The 20,816-nt window shown below is 45.9% G+C and overlaps 2 protein-coding genes across 4 annotated transcripts in view; one reads left to right on the top strand and one right to left on the bottom strand.

Moving 5' to 3' along the window:
- Positions 1–17,392, bottom strand: part of SCAI (suppressor of cancer cell invasion) — a 45,303-nt gene extending 27,911 nt beyond the window's left edge. For 2 of the 3 annotated variants that reach the window (XM_075716720.1, XM_075716721.1), the window contains exon 1: positions 1,648–1,771. In XM_075716720.1, the coding sequence (XP_075572835.1) occupies positions 1,648–1,754 (107 nt within the window). In that variant the 5' untranslated portion in view covers positions 1,755–1,771. Of the gene's footprint in view, positions 1–1,647; positions 1,780–17,122; positions 17,168–17,339 lie in introns of those variants that run through there. The other variant, XM_075716719.1, reaches the window with a different exon arrangement.
- A 740-nt stretch (positions 17,393–18,132) lies between these two features.
- Positions 18,133–20,054, top strand: RPL35 (ribosomal protein L35). Its single transcript, XM_075716756.1, has 4 exons — positions 18,133–18,185; positions 18,445–18,581; positions 19,047–19,128; positions 19,834–20,054. Exons 1-4 carry the CDS (start codon positions 18,183–18,185, stop codon positions 19,981–19,983), a joined length of 372 nt encoding a protein of 123 aa, XP_075572871.1. The 5' UTR covers positions 18,133–18,182; the 3' UTR covers positions 19,984–20,054.
- Positions 20,055–20,816: the final 762 nt, after the last annotated feature.

Genomic DNA, 20,816 nt, shown 5'->3' with positions numbered 1-20,816 from the left:
GAGATACCTGAAAATTATAATGCTGCTTTATCCAGTCATTATGCCCATAGGAATCACAGGCCTTATAGGTGAAATGGTGGTCAAGTTCAGTGCGAGAAGCAACTACGTTAATTGTGTCCAGTTACAGTAAAGACAGAGGCAGGCTGCCATTCCGGTATGTTCTTGTTCTCACACAGCAGAGCCAGCTGCTGAAGCCCATCTCTCTATTTTTATTGCCCAAATTTCATCCAATGGTATTTTCCATTTTCTTTTCATCTAGCTGGATAAGAAGGTTTCTTTTTGGCAAAGTACCATGAACACACATGGAAACTACATCTCTCTTCTGGAAATCTGACACAAGTACTATCTCCCTCTATGTCCAAAGGAAAAGACAGAATGGCTGTAGGTGCTCTGCCGTCTCCGTGATCTGAACTTGAGCATCACGCATCCAGATATGAACTGTATTAATTTGTACTCTTCAATGACTCGGGCCGAAATTTCAAGCAAGCTGTAACAGAAAGCCAATGTAATGGCATATATGGTCCTGGAAATCCTGGCCTCAAGATCTCAGTCCTTTTGCTTTAGCCCCTGTTTCATGGGGTGCCAAATGCAATCACCAAGAACTCCTGTCTCTACTGCCCACTTACCATTCAGATTTTGGAGCACAAACTGTTTGTTTTGGATTTGGTAATCAACTTCTAAAGCACATGAAAGGATTATCAATAGCGGGGGGGTGGGGGGAGGAATTAAAAACATCTTTGCTAACCATCTGTGTTTGAATAACAGCAAGCTATATGGGCCCAAACATACAGTATTACTCAGAGACCAGTAAGATGCTGAACTGCCAACAAGATATGAGCTAAAAACCATGTTGCTTAAGAGACAGCAACTACAGCAAAGCTTAGAAATAAAACAGCTCTTGAATACATAATCTTTAACTCAGCATATATTGACATAAACAGGATGCCTATATCACTGTCCAAACACAAACTATTTTCCTTGAAATCTCCTTACTCTTATTCCCCTTCTTATTGGTGCTGACAAAACAGCTAAACTTTCTAGATGTTATTGCAGATGTTTTATAGATAAATGCAGATTTTACCTTTCTCAACAGTTCAGATTAAGCATTTGTTTCACTAGACACATACAGGCTATGGTTTGGATGTTTCTGTTTATCACATCCTAAGTTTCTTCCCCCAAAATATTCCCTCCCTGCCTTTCTTCCCACCTACGACAATCCTTCTCATCCCTTTGGGGTTTTTTTTGGTACAGAGACTGTGGGGTTTTGGACTTGCATGCTGTTGATTGTATACAGCCACACCTAGTCCTTAATTGTGTACTTCATACACAACATTTCAGTACAAATTCTATCAATGTAATGGAATTTCCAACTTCTAGTTTACTGTTAACTGACATGACCAAGACATTCAGCTCACCTTTCCCTCCCTACTGTCTCAGAAGAAACGCATGAACCTCTCTACTCCTACAGACACTCTTACATACATGGTCCAAAACTACCCATACACACGTGCACATTGTTCCCTCCTAGACAAACTTACTGGGTTTGAGTTCGAAATGTTCACTGCACAACTGACTTGAGCATCACTCACATACTAAAGTGTACATTCCAATACTTTTCTGAAGGAATACTGTCAAAAATGCACTAACCTTAAGCCATTGAATAGCTGTTTAGATTTATCCAATAAGTAGCAAAAGTCTGTCACTGTTTTCCTCTCTGCTTGAGGAATATCATCTTCAGCTCCTCCTGATGACATGATTTCTTTTAGGGCAAACTCAGTCCTATGAAGAAGAAGATAGCCATATTACTCAAAAATTGAGTGCTACTATGAACTCATCAAGATTAGATGCATGTACAGTTCCATGGGGATGGTAACAAAGAGCATGCAATTCTCCCGCAGGTTACTCTTCTCAAGACTCATTAAAAATAACAGCTGAGAATCAAAGCATGGGACTAATTATTGCACAATGCACCAGTTAACAGAGCAAAATTAAAAATGAAAGTGGTGCAAGAGTCGTAAAATAAAATAACTCTGAGGAATGTATTCACAAACACAAAACTGCCAACAAAAGGACTGTAGCACAAACAGTACTTGGGTTTCATACTTGGACAAAGAAATCCTCTCTAAATTTGCCTTTCTGCAGAGGTGTTTATCCTGCAGCCGTATTTAGAGAGACTAGCCTCAGTTCTGTTTACATTTCATTTTCTTCTGTAACTGCTGAAAACTGTAGCTCACTACTTTCTATTGCTAAAACATAGCAATTTTAAACAGAATGCTAAAAAATATCCTGCTTCTTCTCTACTTCCTTATAAGTCTTTAATTCCATGGCTTGCACTGCCCACAATTATACCTGCAGATCTATTTTTACTGTTCATATGAGCAAAATGTATCATACAATGATCACCTGAACAAAAAAACTAAGATATAATGTAGATAATCCTAGTATTACATGAGTAAGGGACTATGAAAGCCTGTAAAGGCTGAGTGGCTTTTAAAATCTTACTTGAAACGTACATAGATATAAAATTATCCTTTCAATCATCCAAAGGTGAGCTACTGATTTCTCAGCAGCAGCAGCAACAAAACATGCTCCTCTGAAAATGGCTGCCTGGTCTCCGGCTCTTCTGGGCTCTCCAAGAGTTTTAGTGCAAGATAAACACACCTCTAACCAGGCAAATGCAGAGCTTTTACTTTCAGCAACTTCTCTACCGGTTCTGGTAAGCACTTTCATTATGCAACAAGTTTCCATTTGTGCAGAAGCTCTGTTTGGATGCTATTTGCATAAATAATTACCTACAAGTCCCAATTCAACCCAGGAAATGGTAAAGCTAACTCCTTACGGTCACTGGAAAGTACCCACAAGCATCTTTCATCAATTGTCAGGAAAAACCTCCATAATAACCAAACAGACTTTAGAAATACTTCCCTGAACAAACATTTCATGCCTATCAAATGCAGAAGGAATTGGCAGTTCCCCCCAGCTTTTGGGGATAAGTCAGTGAGCGTATCCTGCCAGCCAAACAGGTTCAGGATTTCCCAGTTTAGACAAGATGCAGCACACATTCACTTGTCTTGTATACACCCACCTGACGGTGCACTAGAGCACTAGTGCAAGGACATGGGGTGCACTGCACAAACCGCTTGTCGAAGAGTTCCAGAAAAAGGTAGGAAACATCTGCTTATTGTCAGGTCACTGCAATACAGGTGCCGGGCAGTATGAGAGAGTTCAAAACGTACCAACCAGATGTCAAAAGCTGTTGGCATGAGCCTAGCAAGCAGGACATGAATATTGTGAAGCACCAGCCTGTGTTTGAAATCTCTGAACATTTACATTCACACAGCATGAAACAAACAACACTGAGTACTTAAAGCACCAACATATGAAATCGAAGTGAACAGCGAGAGCTAAAACACAGATGTCAGAAGCAGCCATGTGACTCGGGAATTTTAGGAAGAGGGACAATACCCCAGGTCCTGTGTGCTCCGCAGCAAGGGTGACCTAAATCCTGTGGCAAGGCCCCTGGATTCTGCAGCACTCCACTGTGGTAGACCAGGCACTCCAGAGCAGCTTTAGATACATTTTCAAAAATTGAGATGCTTGCTTAAACTGCAAAGTGTGTTTCATACAGTCTGTATATCATTCCTTTAATTTAATGGTAAAGTCAATTTTATTTTTATGCTACCCTTAAGCTGTACCATCCAACTCCCCCAACTGCTGCCAACATTGGCCAACTGAATCTGTGTTAGCCCTGGCACAGGCAAATAAAACCAACTGCAGTTCTCACGTTGAGGGAGTCCGCTAGACCCACTGCAAAAAGGGCCATTTATGCAACCAGTAAGAGACATGCTAGAAAATTCACTGCCTGCCAATCTGAAAGGCATCGGCAAGCAGGAAAAATAATTGTTTCTGAGAAAGGAGAAAAAACCTCTTTCAGGTTATAGACAATTAAGATCTATTTTGAAAGCCCACTCCACGCCCAGCCAGTTCCTAAATATTTAGCACAATACTAGTTGTTTGTGGAAAGTCAGAAGAATCAAGAGAAGAAAGTAAAAAAAAAAAAGGGGGGGGGATATTAGCAAACTGAAAGCAAAACATGGGAGAATATTCTGTATGGTCAGCCTCCTGACATGGCTATCAGCACGTGGCTTTGGAGCTATTACTGAAGCAGAGGGCAAAAGCACCTTTTCTGCTCATGGAAAAAAACGCCAAAAGCAGAGGGAACAACCTGTTGTCTTATCAGAGACTGCTGGTGAAGGAACCTAGGAAACAAACCACATTTAACCACATTCTGACATTCCACAGAAACCTGAAAAATTAGTATACCCTGAAGACAGTCCACTAGGACATTCAGTTTTACCTTTATTCACAGGTTCAGAAATGAAAAATACCACACAGATGGTATTAAGGCAACCAGTAGCCTGAGTTTAGGCTAAAATGTGGTATTGTATAGCCGGGATGAGTAGTAAGAGGCAGAGACTTACATGCAGAAGCATACAAAAGGAGCACACTTACTAGAATAGTCAGGGGTTTACTTTTTGAAAGAGAAGAAATGAAGTTAAGTCTCAGTTACTCAAATGTATCTCTAGAAAAGAATCCCTACTGGTAAAACAGACTGTTCCACACAGAAGATGTGAAACTACAGTACCTGCAAACTTACATCTTCACTCTACAACTGAGTAAGCTGAAACCTTAAAAACCACATACACCAACAGGTGTAGAAATACATCAAGACTTCAGCTTGTATTGCTTTAGAGATCAAAATATCAATGCCTGATCAAGTTCCACTTTAAAGCAAAGCTGCCAAAATCACAAAAAGCAGAGACCTAAAAAAAACCCCCCAACCCCAAGAAACCAACAAACCCATGAAGCACCAGAAACACAAGCAAGAAAGGAATGGATAGGAGAACAAAAAATTCATTAGAGTACAGAGACAGATGATTAGTTCAGGGGGAAGACAACAAAACCCTGTGTCCTCTAAAATGAGTATGTTATAACAAGAAGTTCAGGTTCATTTGCAAGAAGCAACTTTAGTTTTTTATGTATAGAAGGCCTGCCTGCCAGGCAACGTCTTACTACCACAATAAAAGACTTTGATACAACTGTATGTCACATGAACTTAGCAGAGACAAAACCTAGATTGTGTTGAAAAATGTAACAGTGTCACTGCATATTATTACCCCTATATTTTATATTACTTAAGCTGATGATGACCATCACAAACGTGGGATACTCTCAGCATTCCAGGGAAGGTTATCATCCTGGCACAACCAGCAGCGTGAAAACGGCGAGAAACAGGACAGGCCAAACCAAAACCCAGCTGATATCAGTATTTGACATTGTAAAGCACTGTTACTGACCATGACCAAAACAGTGGTTTAGAACAAAGAGATGTACTTACATCATTCAGGTACTGCAGCTCAAACTGTGTGGGTGGTGACTAAGGAGGCCAGGTGGAAATCTTTTTGTTGCAAGTGGCAAAATTTTTGCAGACCTTCTGCTAAAACTTCTAGGTTTGTTCATTATTTTAATTTCCATTAAAACCAAGACTCTGCAATAGGCTATTGATACAAAAAGACTGAAATACAGCTAATAGTAGTGAACTAAAAAACCTCACTACAATAGTTGCTGCTGTGAAAACATCCCTACCGTTCAGCATTCCAAATATGCCTCCTAGCTGTTTCCAATCTGGATTGCCATATGTATTTCATATGATATAAAAGAAAGACTTGCATGTTAGACCTAGAATAAAACACTCAATGCATACTTTCGTCAGCATGCTTTGAATTACACATTTAATGCTTATTCTAAAAAGGGCTTTGAACAGAACTCTCTAGGAGAAGGTCAAAAAGCTCTGCCCTGTATCACGGTCTGTAAAAATTGCATCTGCCAGCTTTTCAGACATGCTTAGCCCAACTTCACTTTTTGTCAAACATTTTGATGGTATTCCTCTCGCTCAACCTTAAGCACCTAAACAGTAAGACAGACACAAAAGTTAATCTCATTTTCTACCAACACTTTTAGAGGGAGGGCGGTGACCAGAAGACACTTGATCTAAGACATGAGAATTAATGGAGAAGACTCTGGGTGCTTCTGAAAAGCTGTTTCATTAGTACATAATAAATTAAACACAGAAGCCCTAACATGCCTTGTGCTTCTGGGTTATTTTATAATAGACCAGCTAAATTGCAGTTAAAAGTAGAATGAAATGAAACAGTTACCCACACAATTATGAAACTATCTCTGTTCTTAATGACCTGAAGATGCAAGCACGATTGCCTGTGGGACAGAACAGACACAACAGACATGACACCTCTGGGATGACGGAAGGAGTATGCTCCAAATAATCATCTTTGGACAGTGACAATGGATGAGATCAAGTTTCACTCTCTTGCAGGATAATTAAAGGCATGTTCTGGCTCTGCCACATATTGCACTCAGAAAAGAGGAGTACTTCTAAACCATCCAGTGTATTTACACATGTATACGGTATAGTGGGAAGTCCTATTGAAAATCCTTAAAGGTTACACTTCAAAAGCATGAGTCCTGCTCAGAATGGACTGCTTTCTTACTCACTACATGTCAAAATTATCTTCATGATGATTATAAAAATGACACCATGCAGAAAATACATTATAAAAATATTCAGACTGAATCACACCTTGGGCAAAGAGAGTCTTCCTCCTAGGAAAAAATAATCAGGAAAAGAAATAAGGGGTTCAACCAAGAAAGAAATAAAAGCGGTGAAGAATTAAGCATGGTAGTAAAAAAGCACGACAGTTTCCCTCTGTGAGGTATCTTTAGAAAAGCTGCCAGAAGGTAATTCTTCTACAGAGCTCAAATTCAAAGAAGCATTTTGGTTGCAGATGCGAGACAGGCACTGCTGCAATTTAAATCCTGGTTTCACTCACCCACAGCACATGCCTGAATACGAAGGAAAGATGGGAAGGGGAGATGGAAAGAAAAAGGACAACAGGAGCCATTAAATGATAGGTGAAGCTGGCTTTTCCAGCTGACAGAGAAGGAAAATAAAATTAGTTATCTTATGCACTGTTTTTGGCTTATCATGTTCCAGAGGGGGTGGTATCTGGTGCTGTACAAAGAAAGAACTACTATCACGAGCAGCTCAGGAAAGGAGGAGGTCTTCCCTCCACTAAAGACCGTGTTGTAACGCAGCAGCATTACAGACAGGAGAAAGAATTATTATTAGAAACAGCAAGTGGGCACAGCAAAGGGAAGAATATAGCTACTGACATCGCCCTTTCCTCAGGGACTGCTGAGCTCCAAATGAAAAACATAAATAAAATGCAACCAGTAGTACATCCACAATGTGGACCTCTCCTTCTCTTTGATACTAGAAGTAACCCCACAGATCTGTGCCCCTCTTCTGCAAACAGACAGTTCTCCGAGTTTTGCCAGCCTCGCTATACCAGAAATACTGCCTACTTAATTTTTTGTTCTTCTATTTGATGCTTTCTGCTTTCTTTCATGCGAAAGAAACTGTTGGGCTGTTTTGCATGACTTTTTTTTCCTCTTTTTTCTCAAGTAGCACATGTTAAAAAAAAAGAATCTCCAGAGTCTGCAACAGAAGACACTGAAACATTGGTTTAAAAGACTGTTAAAGTAAGTCAGAAAATGGTGACTTCCAGCAGAACTTATTATTCCCTCAAAGATTTTGCCAGCTCCTCGGGCCATACAAGGCAGAAAAATTGTGCTAGCCTAGCACTGCACTTCGTGTGCCAGGTTCTTTCCACCACACTCTCAGAACGCACAATTCCAGGTTTGCTCAGTACAATACATTAACAGATTTTACAAATCCATCCTATTGTAGAAGGACTTACAGGCATCCCAGAGGATGGCAAGGCTACGCAAAGCAGCTGGAGCTGAAAGGCAGCAGAAGCGGTATGGGAAACGGATGAAAGTTTCACGATCCCAGCCAGTTTTCTTGGGTTTTTGGTTTTTTGGGTTTTTTTTTTTTTAAGTTATGTGTCACATCACACACGTTTCCACTTCCCTGTGGTTTGCCGTATTTTGGCTAAGGTTTTCCAGGCTCAGCTGGAAGGGAAAAAAAAGAGTGCTGAAGTAAACGGTATGCACTCCCTACTGGCCCTATACTGGGACTGAGGCCTGCAAAGCAAGGCGTGCTTTGTGAGCGGTGAAAGAACACTCTGGTTCAAGGAAATCAAGCTGACAGTGAAGTCACACATGGATATGTTAAATAACTGTATTACCTGCACATCTCCTTAGCCAGATTTATTACTTTGCCAGGATCACTATAACCTGCTGTTCAGCTGCCTGGTAGAAGAGGGTGGTCATAACTTCACACCTGACACTTACAAGCAAATAAAACCTCACTCCACAGAAAATTTAGTGATTCTGTAACTGTATGGCATACTGGACCAGCCAAACTTAGGAGTGCGTAAACTGTGCTGAGCAAGGACAGGTAGAGTCAGGGGCAGCTTCCTAGAGCTGCATAGCAGAGCTGGCCGGACACGGCACCTGGACCTCCTGATAGAGCATTTGTACAACAGGTCTGTCTTTTTTTTAAGCCATCTCTTGTGCTCAGTTGTGGAATCGTGTCTCCTGCCTTCCAGTCAACCTGGACAGCCTCATCACGTGAATATTTAGAGGATAAAAGATGTGAGTACCTACTAGCAGTGCTTTATCTACTTCACCTAAAAGGTCAACTGAAAGAACAACTCTCTTCTCACTAGAGCATCAGCATTAGACTTAAAACTCTCATCTTGTACTACTAGAGGCAAACAATCTCATCACAAAGCTGTTAGCTGCACATTTGTTCTGTCTGGTATTTTACCAAGGAAATCGGAGTCCACAGTACTGAATACAAGCAGTGCAGAGTACAGACACTTGACATACATGATATACCCTGTCTTTCTTACTTCAAAACCAAAAGAATTTAGTCCTCAATTTTTTGACATTTATACTTTAAACTATCACTTTCAGAAAAAATTGTATGATTTTGTAAGTGTAATCACGAGCACATCTTTCAGAAGCAACTCTTCCAAAAATCAGAACATGTCACTTGTGTCATTTAACAGGTGACTTCACGCACCTTACAAATACTGATCTCCATGGCGTTCCAGCCTTCCAAAGATAAGGTTTGGATGTTAAACATTCACACTATGCACAGGAACAAATTTATTAACAATGCAGAGAACTGATCGATGTGACCCAGTGAAGTTTCTTGGCTAAAATTAGAACGAGAATCTGTATTTTATTTCAGGCTCCAGCCATTTTGATTACTGAGCCTTCAGCTCTGTCCCTTAAATAACCCTTCCGAACAGGACAGCAGATGCAAATCTAACAGGACAGTCCAGGATGGTTAATGTTGGGGATAGAGATAGCAAGGAGAGGAAGAGCATTCTCTTTTTTTTTTTTTGGAAGAAATGCTTGGTTTTTTTCACTCACCCACCTGCAGACAGCAAAGTGCAAACCAAGCAGTGAACTAGCGTGGGTTGACCATATTGATTAGCCTTTAGCCTGAGAACCAGAACTTTCTGTGACAGATGTAACACAGAACAGCAAACTGCCATATCAACTACAAGTCCTAAACTCTTGCTGATCTGGAGTTTCACTGCTTGCATCAAATAGAATTGGCTTGGGGTTTACAGTTGAAGCTCTGATTATTATTAAAAATCTCGCGTTGAGCAGGAAGTATGTGCTTAGGCAAGTGAACTAATGATAGGGGTGAGTGATGGCTGCATCCTGATTCACAGCTTCATGGATAGTTTTACCATTTTAATCAGGAAATCACAACACAAGTCTGCTTTTCAAATGCTTCCCACTCCGTACTTACAGATGCAAGTGGTAACCAAAAAGCAAAAGCAAACACACTTTCTACATCTATCTTGTTGATACAGGAATTTCCCCAAACTAAGACATTACTAGAACTGCTCTCTGCAGAAACCAGTGGTGGAAAATGCATTCCAATCTATCAGGATTTTAAAGATCTCAGACCTCGAGTCAAAGAGACCAGCTCTCTTTTCACTTTTCATCCTGACACATCTCCCACACCATCATTGCCCAAAGGGGATGCAGTGTAAAGCCAGATGCCCAGTTGGTACCTATTTCCTATCCACAAATTTAATAGCACAGATAAAACTAAGCTCTTGATCATTCATACTTGAAGCCTGGTACCATCGTGTCTCAAATCTCTACCAAGAAACATCTGATCTTGCCTTCGTCAAGCAAGTTGTCTACCTTTGCTCTCTATTTGCCTCTCCTTTTCTTCTACAGACTGGCATGCTTGCCTCTCATGCTTTCTTTCAAAGCCATACTGCACGTTTTGGGAAAACCATCTGTGCGTTTCCATGTAACCTGCTCAGAGTGCTAGTCCTGACAGAGCCTCAGAGAACACCAAATTAATTAGAACCCAAATTCACTCCTCTCACCAGAATACCTAATTCTCCATTGAGAGCCACCGTCCCAAAGTTCCCAAGACACCACTTGGTTCTATTCAAGAAACACTGAAATAAATAAATAACAAGCCCCCCATACACATGGGCATGCACGCACTGAAAGCTTCACAGACTGCTGGGGTCAGTACTTCAGAGGGAACAGCAAGGAGCAGTTACATATCAGACCATTTCTTTATAAAATATATGGGGGGGGGGGAGGATTTCTTTATTATTCCAAGATTTTTAGTAAAAGTTGGAACCAAACACAGACATTTCTCATCCCCAACCACTGTTCACCTCAGGGCACGTCTGCACTGCAGTGGCTGCAGCTCTTCCAGACGTACCAAGCTCCTTTTACAGTAGCTCGCTTGGACGCTGCAGGAGGCATCTGCGAGCAGGCTACGAGAGCACTCCTGGCAGGGTTTGTGGTCCAGGAGGACGGCAACGCCCGGGTCTAGCTTAAAGAACCACTGGATTGTTTCTGTCCCAGCTACGCTCACTGCTGTATAAATATGCACACAGAATACACAATGAAAAGGACTTGGGCAGAGCCCAGGCTTTGGAGACATTTTTTGTTTGCCCACCACAATAAAAAGCAACTTACAATATAACCTAAGAAAGAGAAACATGGAGCTCTTTTATTTTGCTGATAACGCTGGTCAAATCATGTTCTCTCTGCCTGGATGTTTGCCTGTTTCAAAAGGGCACTAAGGAGAAATGCAGCATGAACTAGGAGGGTGAAAAACTCCTATTTTGTAAACAAATTACAGTGCGGCTGACTGAAAATCACTTGCAAATGCAACTAGTTCTACTCCAATTGGGAATTCACCAAGAAAATATTTTTCCTACTAAAATATACCAATTTTACAGCTAACTTGCAGAAGTAGCACTACCTCTGAAGATTAAACAAGAGGGAAGACATTTAAAGAAAAAAAAATGAAAACATACAAAACCAACCGAGCCTGTGACACTAGCCCATGCATCTGTGCACAAACAGTCATCCTCGCTTTTACAGAGGGATGAAGCGTGGTCCCATGTCGACTGGGATGTGGCCCTGTTGATCCTTCCCTAGCCAGCACAGTAAGCCCAGCTCTCCCACCCAGCACTGGGAACTGCTTCAGCTGTCCCAGAACTCCACACACCCTGGCTGGCTGGCCAGATGCCTCCTACAAAATGTAACAAGTCTGTTCTGCCTGTTCTTCCCTTTAATAGATGCACTAAACATGTCCCTCCTTCAAATTCCTTTGAGTTTTGTGAACATCACCAGCTAGATAATCTTCAGGACCTTTCTCCCAACACCACCACAGGTTACATCAGACAAGTGATTTAAAAGCTGCTTGGAGGAGAAGAAGAAAAAAAGAAGCAGCCTGACCGCATTTGCATAAACTCCATTTCCTAAAAAGGGGAAGGGAGAGGGAAGAGAATATATAGGAAAACAAGATAACAACACGCACGCAGAATTCTCCAGATGCACATTGCTGTAGCAAGAGGAAGTGACAGACAGCAGGCACACAGAGTTATACAAGAATTTTATTTTATTACTGCAAACTGGAAGTTTAATACTTTCACATGAATGCATAGTTCACTCCTCAGCATATCAGAAGACCAGAAGACTTGCAAACATTGTCTCATATTAAGACCCCAGAGTTAACGTGAGCTGCCGCCTCTGCGTTACCTTTGACATCTCAGCAGGAACAGTCTCAAGACTTCCTGTAGGGAAACGGCCAACACCACAAATTCGACTCCATTCCAAGTCAAACAAGTCTGAATATCCAGCATGTAGCGTCAGTCGTATTATTTTAGCTTCAAGTAAGCGCTTAGTCTATAGAATCAGACTTTTCATTTGGTTTACAAGTCTTTAAAAATCCTTTTACTGCTTAAAGCACACCTGTCTGTATCCAGAACTGCAGCTTTGGCATCTTTTCTCCCAGAACAACGCGGAGCTGCTCATTAACATCACACCATGGAAACAGAGTGTTGTCCCTTCCTGCCTTCTACACTGAGATCATCTAAGCCACACCTTACCAGCAGGCTCTTCTAAATCCACCATGGGCGGACTCACTTTAAATACAAGAGACATTATATCACCATGAGACGCACGTGGCCTTTTTCAACTGCCTTCATAACACAAAACTTTTGCTCCTCTTCTTTATGGTTCTGCCACTGGCAATTTGTTCCCCCTTTGTCCATTCCGCGCCCTCTGTGATCCCTCTTACACTGCAGTTCGTGACCTTTTGTGTATAGGATGAACAAAAGGCAAAGGCTAAAAATGTCATCACAGTTGGGCCTCTGCCTTTCTACTGACTTCACTGGTTTGCTACTAAAAATGAGCTCAGGCTCCAAGTCAGACCGAGGCAGAGTTTCTGGGTCATCAGAGTCCAGCAATGCCCAGAAGATGGTTCAGAAGCAATGTGGAAGAGGATGCAAGTGTTTCCTTTCATCCAAATTCAAATCATGAATCTGTAGTGGTGCCTGCATACCACCTACATGGTACGTACTTAGTAGTCATTTGCATTGTATGAAAGAGCAATAGAAAAAAAGAACATCAGGCTAGCCTACTCTTGGCAGGGGTGGGAGGGGAAGAAGGGAGATAGAAAAACACCATCAGCTGCGGCGGGCTGAGCTGTGTGTATTTACATTTCACAAGCTAAACTATTTAGTGGTTTATTTACACACAATGTTCTTGGAGCAGCTAAAATGCCAGTTGTGTTTTATCTTGATTTTGTGGCAATGCACATAAGCCACAAAATCATAGGAAGAGTCTGCAAATGAGATATGAACCTCGTCCATCTAGAAAAGCACATAAGCCACCATGAGAAGGGAGAACAATTGTGGAAGCAGAGGCGCAACAAGGGTTGAAATGCATTAGTTATGACAAGACACCAAAATACAACCCAGGGACTGGAAAGCAATGATCAGGTCATAATACAACCGTTTATGCTGCAGGGATCGCACATCCCGCTATAACTCTTGTAGCCAAGTCAACCTACAGCAAGGCATACGGGGCCTCAGATCTCTCTGGGCTGCCCCTCCATGTTAGAGTGAGGAGGGAATTGCAGTCAGCTCCATTTTATGCACATTCAATGGCAAGACGCCAACACAACTGTTGACTGAGCCAAATCTGGGCCCCCTTGAACTAAGCCATCACCTAAAGCAGGGAGGAAAAAAGCACATGCCTCTCGCATCTAGAGCGGCCAAGTTCCTGAAAAGCATCCGAGTTACAAGATAGATTTTTTTTTTTTTCCCCCTTTTTTTACAAAGAAAACAACTGATGTTTTAACTCTTTGATGTACACTCATTAACTCAAAACTGAACGATTGCTATACAACGTAGCTTGATGTTAATGTGATCTGGAGAATTAGGAGACTTCTTTCTAGAAAGTCAAATTACTTACTCGATGGCCCAAATGGCAGTTCAGGCCAGCGCCTGATCTGGAGGGCAGTCATCATCACACTCTGCATCTTGTTAGCATTCTCAGCCAAGGTGCCAATGGCTGCTTTCCAACTGGAACCTTACTCTGACAAAAAGGGAGAGCAGTACAAGCTAGGGAAAGCTTTTTGATCAGTTCTGTTCACTTCTTCCCTCCAAACCAGTGTTTGGCGGTAAGCCGTCAGCAAGCTCGGGAATTGCATGGAGAGCATCATCCCTCTGGGAAGTCACCCTCCGGAGTAGGAACTGCTCCTGGACCGTTCCCCTGCCACACAGAAGAGAAATCCCTCTGCTGACTTCTGCTTTAATTATATTTTAAAAATTCAGCTTCTAGTCTCTGTTCCATTATAATAATAGCAATAATTAAAAATACTTCAAACAACGAGTCCTCTAAACCTGCTGTTCCATCCAGGCTTTCTGGCGTCGCACACTTCCTTTCTTGACTGACATCCTCAGGGAACCAAATTGATGGTTATTCTATTCTATTCCTGTTGCAGGGCTGTACTGCATTCTCTCAGCACATGTAAACTGCTAGGTAATATTTGTGTTGGCAGCTAACTTACATACTTTATAGAAACAGACCTCTATTTGACCCTCCATGCAGCTCCCACACACAATTTGGTCCACTCCTTTAAACTGCTTCCTTCTGCTGCAGTGTGTACCCTTGTCCCATACCTCTGTTTCTAGCCTGTTTAAAAACTACATATCCAGAACACAGCTTATGTGCTTAAAGAGAGCAACTCGGCTACAAAAGCCAAGCCTGCAGAATGTCCTTACACAAGAATATCAAAGAAAATTAATATAAAATTTGCACGTACAGGTCGTGGTTTTTCTTCTGCAAAGATTGCTCCAACTGAACATTTCTATGAAAAAAACTATGAAAACAGACATCAACCACAGATTTCTGCGAGAAGACTGATAGCTGTATCATGCTTTGGGGAGTTGGTGGGAGGGTGGGGTTTTTTGTTTAAAATACTGTTAAATTTTAGCTATTTAGGCAGTAACATCACCTCAGAACAGACTTTCACACCAGAATTCTTCCTTCCTTGCCCAAAGCACACCATGCAAAATAAAAGATAAGCCAACCAAGTAACATGTCCAGATGATCCGGTGAATCCCCATTACCCATTTATACCCCGGCAGTTTATCAACAACTCCATTTAAAGCCACCAGAGCTGAACCAGACTAAAAGTGATGCAAAAAGAGGCGAAATCTGACTGGCACAGGCCAGGGCGAGCGCAGCTGCAGTGCGAGCAGAGGACTGTGCAGTCGCATCATGTGACAGGAGCGGCGCTGGCAGCAGAGGAGGGAGAGCTACAGCCCCCATCCTCCCACCTTCGCAGATCTGTGCCTTCGGTGCAACATTACAGACAACACAATTTAATTTCGATGTAGAACTGACTCAGGTTATAAGCTTCTCAATGTCTGAATTGTTATTCTCCATTTTTATTACCTCTCTCCACCAAATAAGAGAGTAACACAGAAATGAATAACAATACAGGCAAGCTATGTATTTCTCTCACTGCTAAGCACTTTCAGCATTTTATCACTTGTAGATCTAGTTTCTCAACCGAGCACGGTGAACGCAGAACATGGTGCTGTTGTCTGCACCATTCCTACATGTAGAGCTTAGCCCAACTGGTCATCTTTGTGACAAAATCTTCCGATGTTTGCAAGGGACGTGGATTGCCAATTGAATTTTGATGCTGTATTGTACCTATATTTCAAGATAAAACAATGATCGCAATCTCCTTTGTAGCACAGCAAAATATTTCTTCTCTCCGTATAGTTTCTATGAATGGTTTTTATATTTTCTGCAGCAAAGAACCTGGCTATCACATTTGTGTATCCTATGTGTATTGTTTTGGCAGCCCAGAATGATCGGAGAATTATGCTCTTTGCTTCTCATTAAGCAACTCATTGTTTCTTTCATTTAACATAAACTGTGATCCAATTTATCAAAACATCTTAAAAGAGACTGACTTATCTGATTTGAAAACAAAGCATCTTTGTCTCACAGAACATGACCTACAGTCAGATGTCACACTGGTTAATCACTCCCGCAACAGTCTGAGCAAGGGAAGTTACAACTCTCACGCAACAGGGTTCACGCAAGGCGAGAAGATGCACCAGGCAATAACCGCATCCGCAAACTTCCACAGCATGATCCATACCAGGATCATTTTCTGTGGTTTCCGAAGGCTGCTACCAACACTGCGGTTCTGTTCCTCGCAGGAATGGTGGCAGAGCATACGCATGCCGGGAGACTCACTTATATTAGCATTTTAGTCATCATATGGTCCAACAGTGCCGCTCTGCATTAGCTTGGACAAGATGCTGAGAATTATGGAGTGCATTTGGACAGCTCTTGCAAAAACTAGCGATTTTTTATATTATGGGATCCATTTTGCAGGTTGGAGGACTAGAATTGCTTAGCCGAGACACAGCTTAAGCAAGCAAGCTTGGAGCCTGGTTATTAAATTACAGAAGTGCAGCTCAGACTTTGATGAAAACAGGTCCTATTCTATGGCGGGAGATTAGACCCAGACTCTGAAAACCTGCAGTCTTGATCCCGAATGTTTTATCTAGGGCAGCCTTTGGTTATCGACATTTTTATAGCCGGTAACAGGCAAGAAATCTGGGGGGGGATGACACAACATAACAAGCACCCAGCTTCTATCCCCAAGGGCATTTCCCAACACTGACTGTCCCAAGCATTTCCCCGCACAAAACAAGAATTTGGTGGAGGGGGAGTTGCTGAGGTAAAAGTTTAAAATGAGATCAAATCCATGATTATTCCGTCTAACTTGCGATCTGGATATCCAGCACGGCACAGACAGCTCTTGTGAAATCCAGCAATATTTCATCCGAAAGGATTCTTTTGCCAGTGCAGCTCTCTGTCAAGAGCACGGTGAACACCTACAGCCTGCCCAGCTGGGAGAGGCGGGGTGGCGAGCGGGAAGATACCCTAAGGAACGGAGAAGTTAATAAAGAAGGGGCCGTCTTCCCAATTACTGCGGTTACGCTGCGAATCGAGGCCTAAGCACCAAACGTGTCACGTCGCATTTCTTCTCTCCGTTAACGGCAAAGGCAGCGGCGAGCGCGGCTCCGCGCACCCCGGCACAGGCCCTCGGCAGCCTCCACCGCCATCGCCGCCCCTCAGCCCCGGCACCGGGCACGGAGCCCCCGGCCAAGCTGCGGCCCGCCGGGGGGGGGATGCTCGGCGCAGCCCCGGCCGCCCCCGCCCGCACCTGCCGCGCCGCCCGCTCCCGCCTTACCTGGGCTTCCGCTTGCGGCAGGGCTTCTCCGCTGGGCCTGGAGCTCTGCGGGGGCGAGACAGCGGTGAGGGGCGAGGCAGCGGCGAGGGGCGCGCAGCCGCCGCCGGGCCGGGCCTGCCCCGAGGCGCCCGCAGCCGCCGCCGCTCCCGCCCGCCCGCGCCGCTGCCCCGCCCGCGCCCCGCGCCCGCCCGCACCGCCGCCGCTCCGCCCCCCGCACCTGGAGGCCGGGCCGGTGCGGGGCAGGCGCTGCCGGGCGGCTCCTCTCACCATCCGCGCCGCCTCCGCCAGCTCCCGGGCGAAGCCGCCAGCGCCGCCGCGGCGAAGGCTCCGGCTGCGCGGAGCGCGGCTGCCGCCTCACGCTAGTCTGGGCCGGCCTCGCCCCGCCCCCGCCCGCTCTTATTGGGGGAGCGCCCGGGCTAACGCCGAGGCGGCCTTCTGATTGGCGGCGCAGGCTGTCAATCGGGAGCGCCACGCCCCCCCCCCCCCGCGCGCGGGGCCGGTGAGGCACGGCGCGGCTGCCTGGATACGGCGGGGGCGGCGGCGCCACCGCGCGGGGAGGCCCGGCCCGGCCCGGCCCGGCCCGCTCCGCTCCGCTCCGCTCCGCCCGTCCCTGCCCCAGCCCCAGCCCCGCTCCGCCGCCGCTCCCGCCCCGCCCGCCGTCGCGTCCCCACCGCTGCCGGGGTAAGAGTGCCGCACCTCGGCCAGCGTGAGAACACCGGCTCCGCTCTGACCGGGCTCCAGCGGCTGAAGGAGAGCGGGGGAGCGGCGGCGGCAGCAGCGGGGCCGCCACGGCAGAGCGGCGCGCAGCAGCCCCTCCCGCGGGGCCGCAGCCCCAGTGCCCCGGGGCCGCCGGCGCTGCCCGGCCGCCGCCTCCCGCCTTCCCTGTCAGCGCCCGCGGCCGCTACCACCGCGCTGCCCGCGAGGGGGGGTGCGCAGCGCCCCGGCTGCTCCCCCCCCCGCCCAGCCGCGGATTGGTCGGCTCCGTCCGGCAGCGCCCTCCGCCTCCTGTCCCTGCGCGGCTTCCGTCCTTTCCGCCCCGCGCCGCGCCGCTGCTGCCATCATGGTGAGCGCTCCCCTGCCTCTGCCGCCGCAATCCGGCGCCATCCGCCCGGCCGCCGGGCCGCCGGCCGTGGCACCGAGCCCGCCGCGCCGCCGCCACACGCTGCCGGCCTGGCCCCCGCCGTCGCCGGGGGGTGGGGGGGGATGAGGGGCGGGCGGCGGTGCGGGGGCCTGCGGGGCGGCGGCCTGGGGAAGGCCGCTCCCGGCCGGGGGCCGCGGCGGGGTGGCGGGAGCGGGGCTGACGGCCTGTCCGCCGCCCGCAGGCCAAGATCAAGGCCCGAGACCTGCGGGGGAAGAAGAAGGAGGAGCTGCTGAAGCAGCTGGACGATCTGAAGGTGGAGCTGTCGCAGCTTCGCGTGGCCAAGGTGACCGGCGGGGCCGCCTCCAAGCTCTCCAAGATGTAAGTGGGGCCCGGCCCGCGGCCCGGTGGGCGCCTCCGCGGGGGTGGCGGCCTGGGGGAGCCCGCCTGGGCCGGCGGCTCCGGGGGTGCTGCGGGGAGGCGGCGGAGGAGCTCGCCCGGGCCCGGGCAGGGGCTGTGGGAGCCGGGAGTGCCCACGCGTGGGTTGCGGGGGCCGCGGCGCGCTGTGTTTGAGAGCTGCTCGCAGGCTGCCTGGGTGCCTTGTGCTGTAAAACCAGTAAAAAACGGTGTGGAAGAGGAATGAGCATCTGTAGGTTTGAAAATAGCTTTGTACGTCTGCTCAGCGATGGTGAGATACGCCGGAAGCTGTTAGTGTTTTGCTACGTCACGGCACGGTGTAAGCTGCTTGGTTGTGGCATGTACACGTTTTCTGTACGCTGGGTTTTAAATCTATAGTACTTGCCTTTCAGTATGTTTTGAGACGCATTTTTTTTTCCCTGTGTGCAGACGCGTGGTGCGCAAATCCATTGCCAGAGTCCTAACTGTTATCAATCAGACCCAGAAGGAGAACTTGAGGAAGTTTTACAAGGTAAGTCCAAACATCTTGTGTAGCGGTCTTCTTTCTCTTAATACTCTCAAGAACATAGTTTTTAGGAAGGAACTAATTTTGTAGATTGCTGCTTAAAAGCTTAAAGCTCAAGGAAAAAACCCACTCGTTTATGTTCAGTTTTAAAGTTCTCTAGTCACGGTTCCTTTTCAAATATTATTGCAAGGCTGCCCTGAATTCTGTAAGCTCAGTGTGAATCTGCTTTTGCCAAGAGAGTCTTCTGGGCTGTGTCACTTCTCTGGGGTGTGGTGTACTTTCTAGAACGTGTGGTTTACAGAAATGCAGATACTCTCCTAAATTTTAATCATGTTGCAGGTGACCAAGGCGTGGTTTACCTGAATAAGTTTCTCTAATTCTTACCATATTACTTCTTTGCTTTTGAATTGTATAGAATAGGAAAAAAAGATTTTTTCAAGAGGTGTTGGATAACTGGGACTTGTAAGATTGTTACTTAAACCTGAGTCAAAGCTAGTACAGCTGGTACAAAAGCTGGAATCAACTCATGTTTCCCAGTGGAGAGAAGTTCTCTTAAACTTTCAGGCTGTAACGATAGTCCCGATAAAAGGAAGCTTAACGCACTGCTGCTGATGATGTTCTTACAGGCAGCTCCGCTCTCTGTGAGCTCGTGCACCTGACTGCGACCTCGCAGTCTCTCAAACTCAACTTGTTGTGTGTTTCTGCAAATAGGGCAAAAAGTATAAGCCTCTTGATCTGCGGCCGAAGAAGACTCGTGCCATGCGACGCAGATTAAACAAACATGAAGAAAATCTGAAGACCAAAAAACAGCAGCGAAAAGAACGTTTGTACCCTGTCCGGAAATATGCTATCAAGGCATAAAACTGCAGTGTGCCGAAAGTTCGTAATTATATTGGCTGAGTATGTCTCATTAAATAGAATTTTGTTTGGAAGCTGTTGCTGGTGGGTTTTTTGGTAGTGGTGGGATAAAGAAGTCATCAGCTTTATGAAGAGAAATCTGAGGATTCATAGAAAGTTTATCTGAACTTTTATTACTAATGAAAATACTAGCGTAACTTAGAGTTTAGGATTATTCTTCTCTTTGAAGAACAGGCAGATGAGTACAGATCTGTGAAGCTGGTTCAACTTAACACGTAAAAAGTATTTAACCTGAGATTGATTTAAAATGAAACACCGCTTCAGGCAGGCGCCTCGCAGGTGGCTGGTCACTGGCCTGACCACCGCTGCCGGGAGCTGCGGCGAGGGGTGGCCAGAGCGCTGCCACAGCCTCCTTCCCAGGAAACGTTTTCAGTGTTGGTCAGGAAGCTGGGTTCCGGCATCGTCCTCCAGATGTGTTCCCACTTGCAGCTGATTTAATCTCGGCAGACAGCTCCTGGGTGTAAGAGGGTGCTCTCGGGGTGAAGGTGAAGGCACCATCCGATGTCACCTGTCAGCAGAGGTGTGTTTCGGATGCGGGATGTTCGGTCTGTCGGTGCCCGGCTGCGCAGGGGGCCAGCGGCAGGACCTCAGGGGTGCTTGCGGGCAGTAACCCGCACAAGCTGCGACACAGCCTGCTATGAAGTCTGCAGGCTGACGCTGCGCTCACCCTGGGAGTTAGCGTAAAGAGGACGTGTTTCTAGTAGCACGCAGGTATTTCTTTTGGATGAGAGTAGTCCGACCAGGCTGGTGTTGGCATACAGCATTGCACGCTGCGG

Source organism: Pelecanus crispus, chromosome 9, assembly GCF_030463565.1.
Source record: "Pelecanus crispus isolate bPelCri1 chromosome 9, bPelCri1.pri, whole genome shotgun sequence".
In the NCBI taxonomy this organism is placed as follows: domain Eukaryota; kingdom Metazoa; phylum Chordata; class Aves; order Pelecaniformes; family Pelecanidae; genus Pelecanus; species Pelecanus crispus.
Note: the sequence above shows the minus strand (reverse complement) of the source record. Positions and strands in the feature narration are given on the sequence as shown.

Excerpts from the sequence above, each read along its gene's own strand:
- RPL35 (XM_075716756.1), top strand. Across the intron at positions 18,582-19,046 it reads GCCTCCAAGCTCTCCAAGAT|ACGCGTGGTGCGCAAATCCA; the intron begins GTAAGTGGGGCC and ends CCCTGTGTGCAG. Across the intron at positions 19,129-19,833 it reads ACTTGAGGAAGTTTTACAAG|GGCAAAAAGTATAAGCCTCT; the intron begins GTAAGTCCAAAC and ends TTCTGCAAATAG.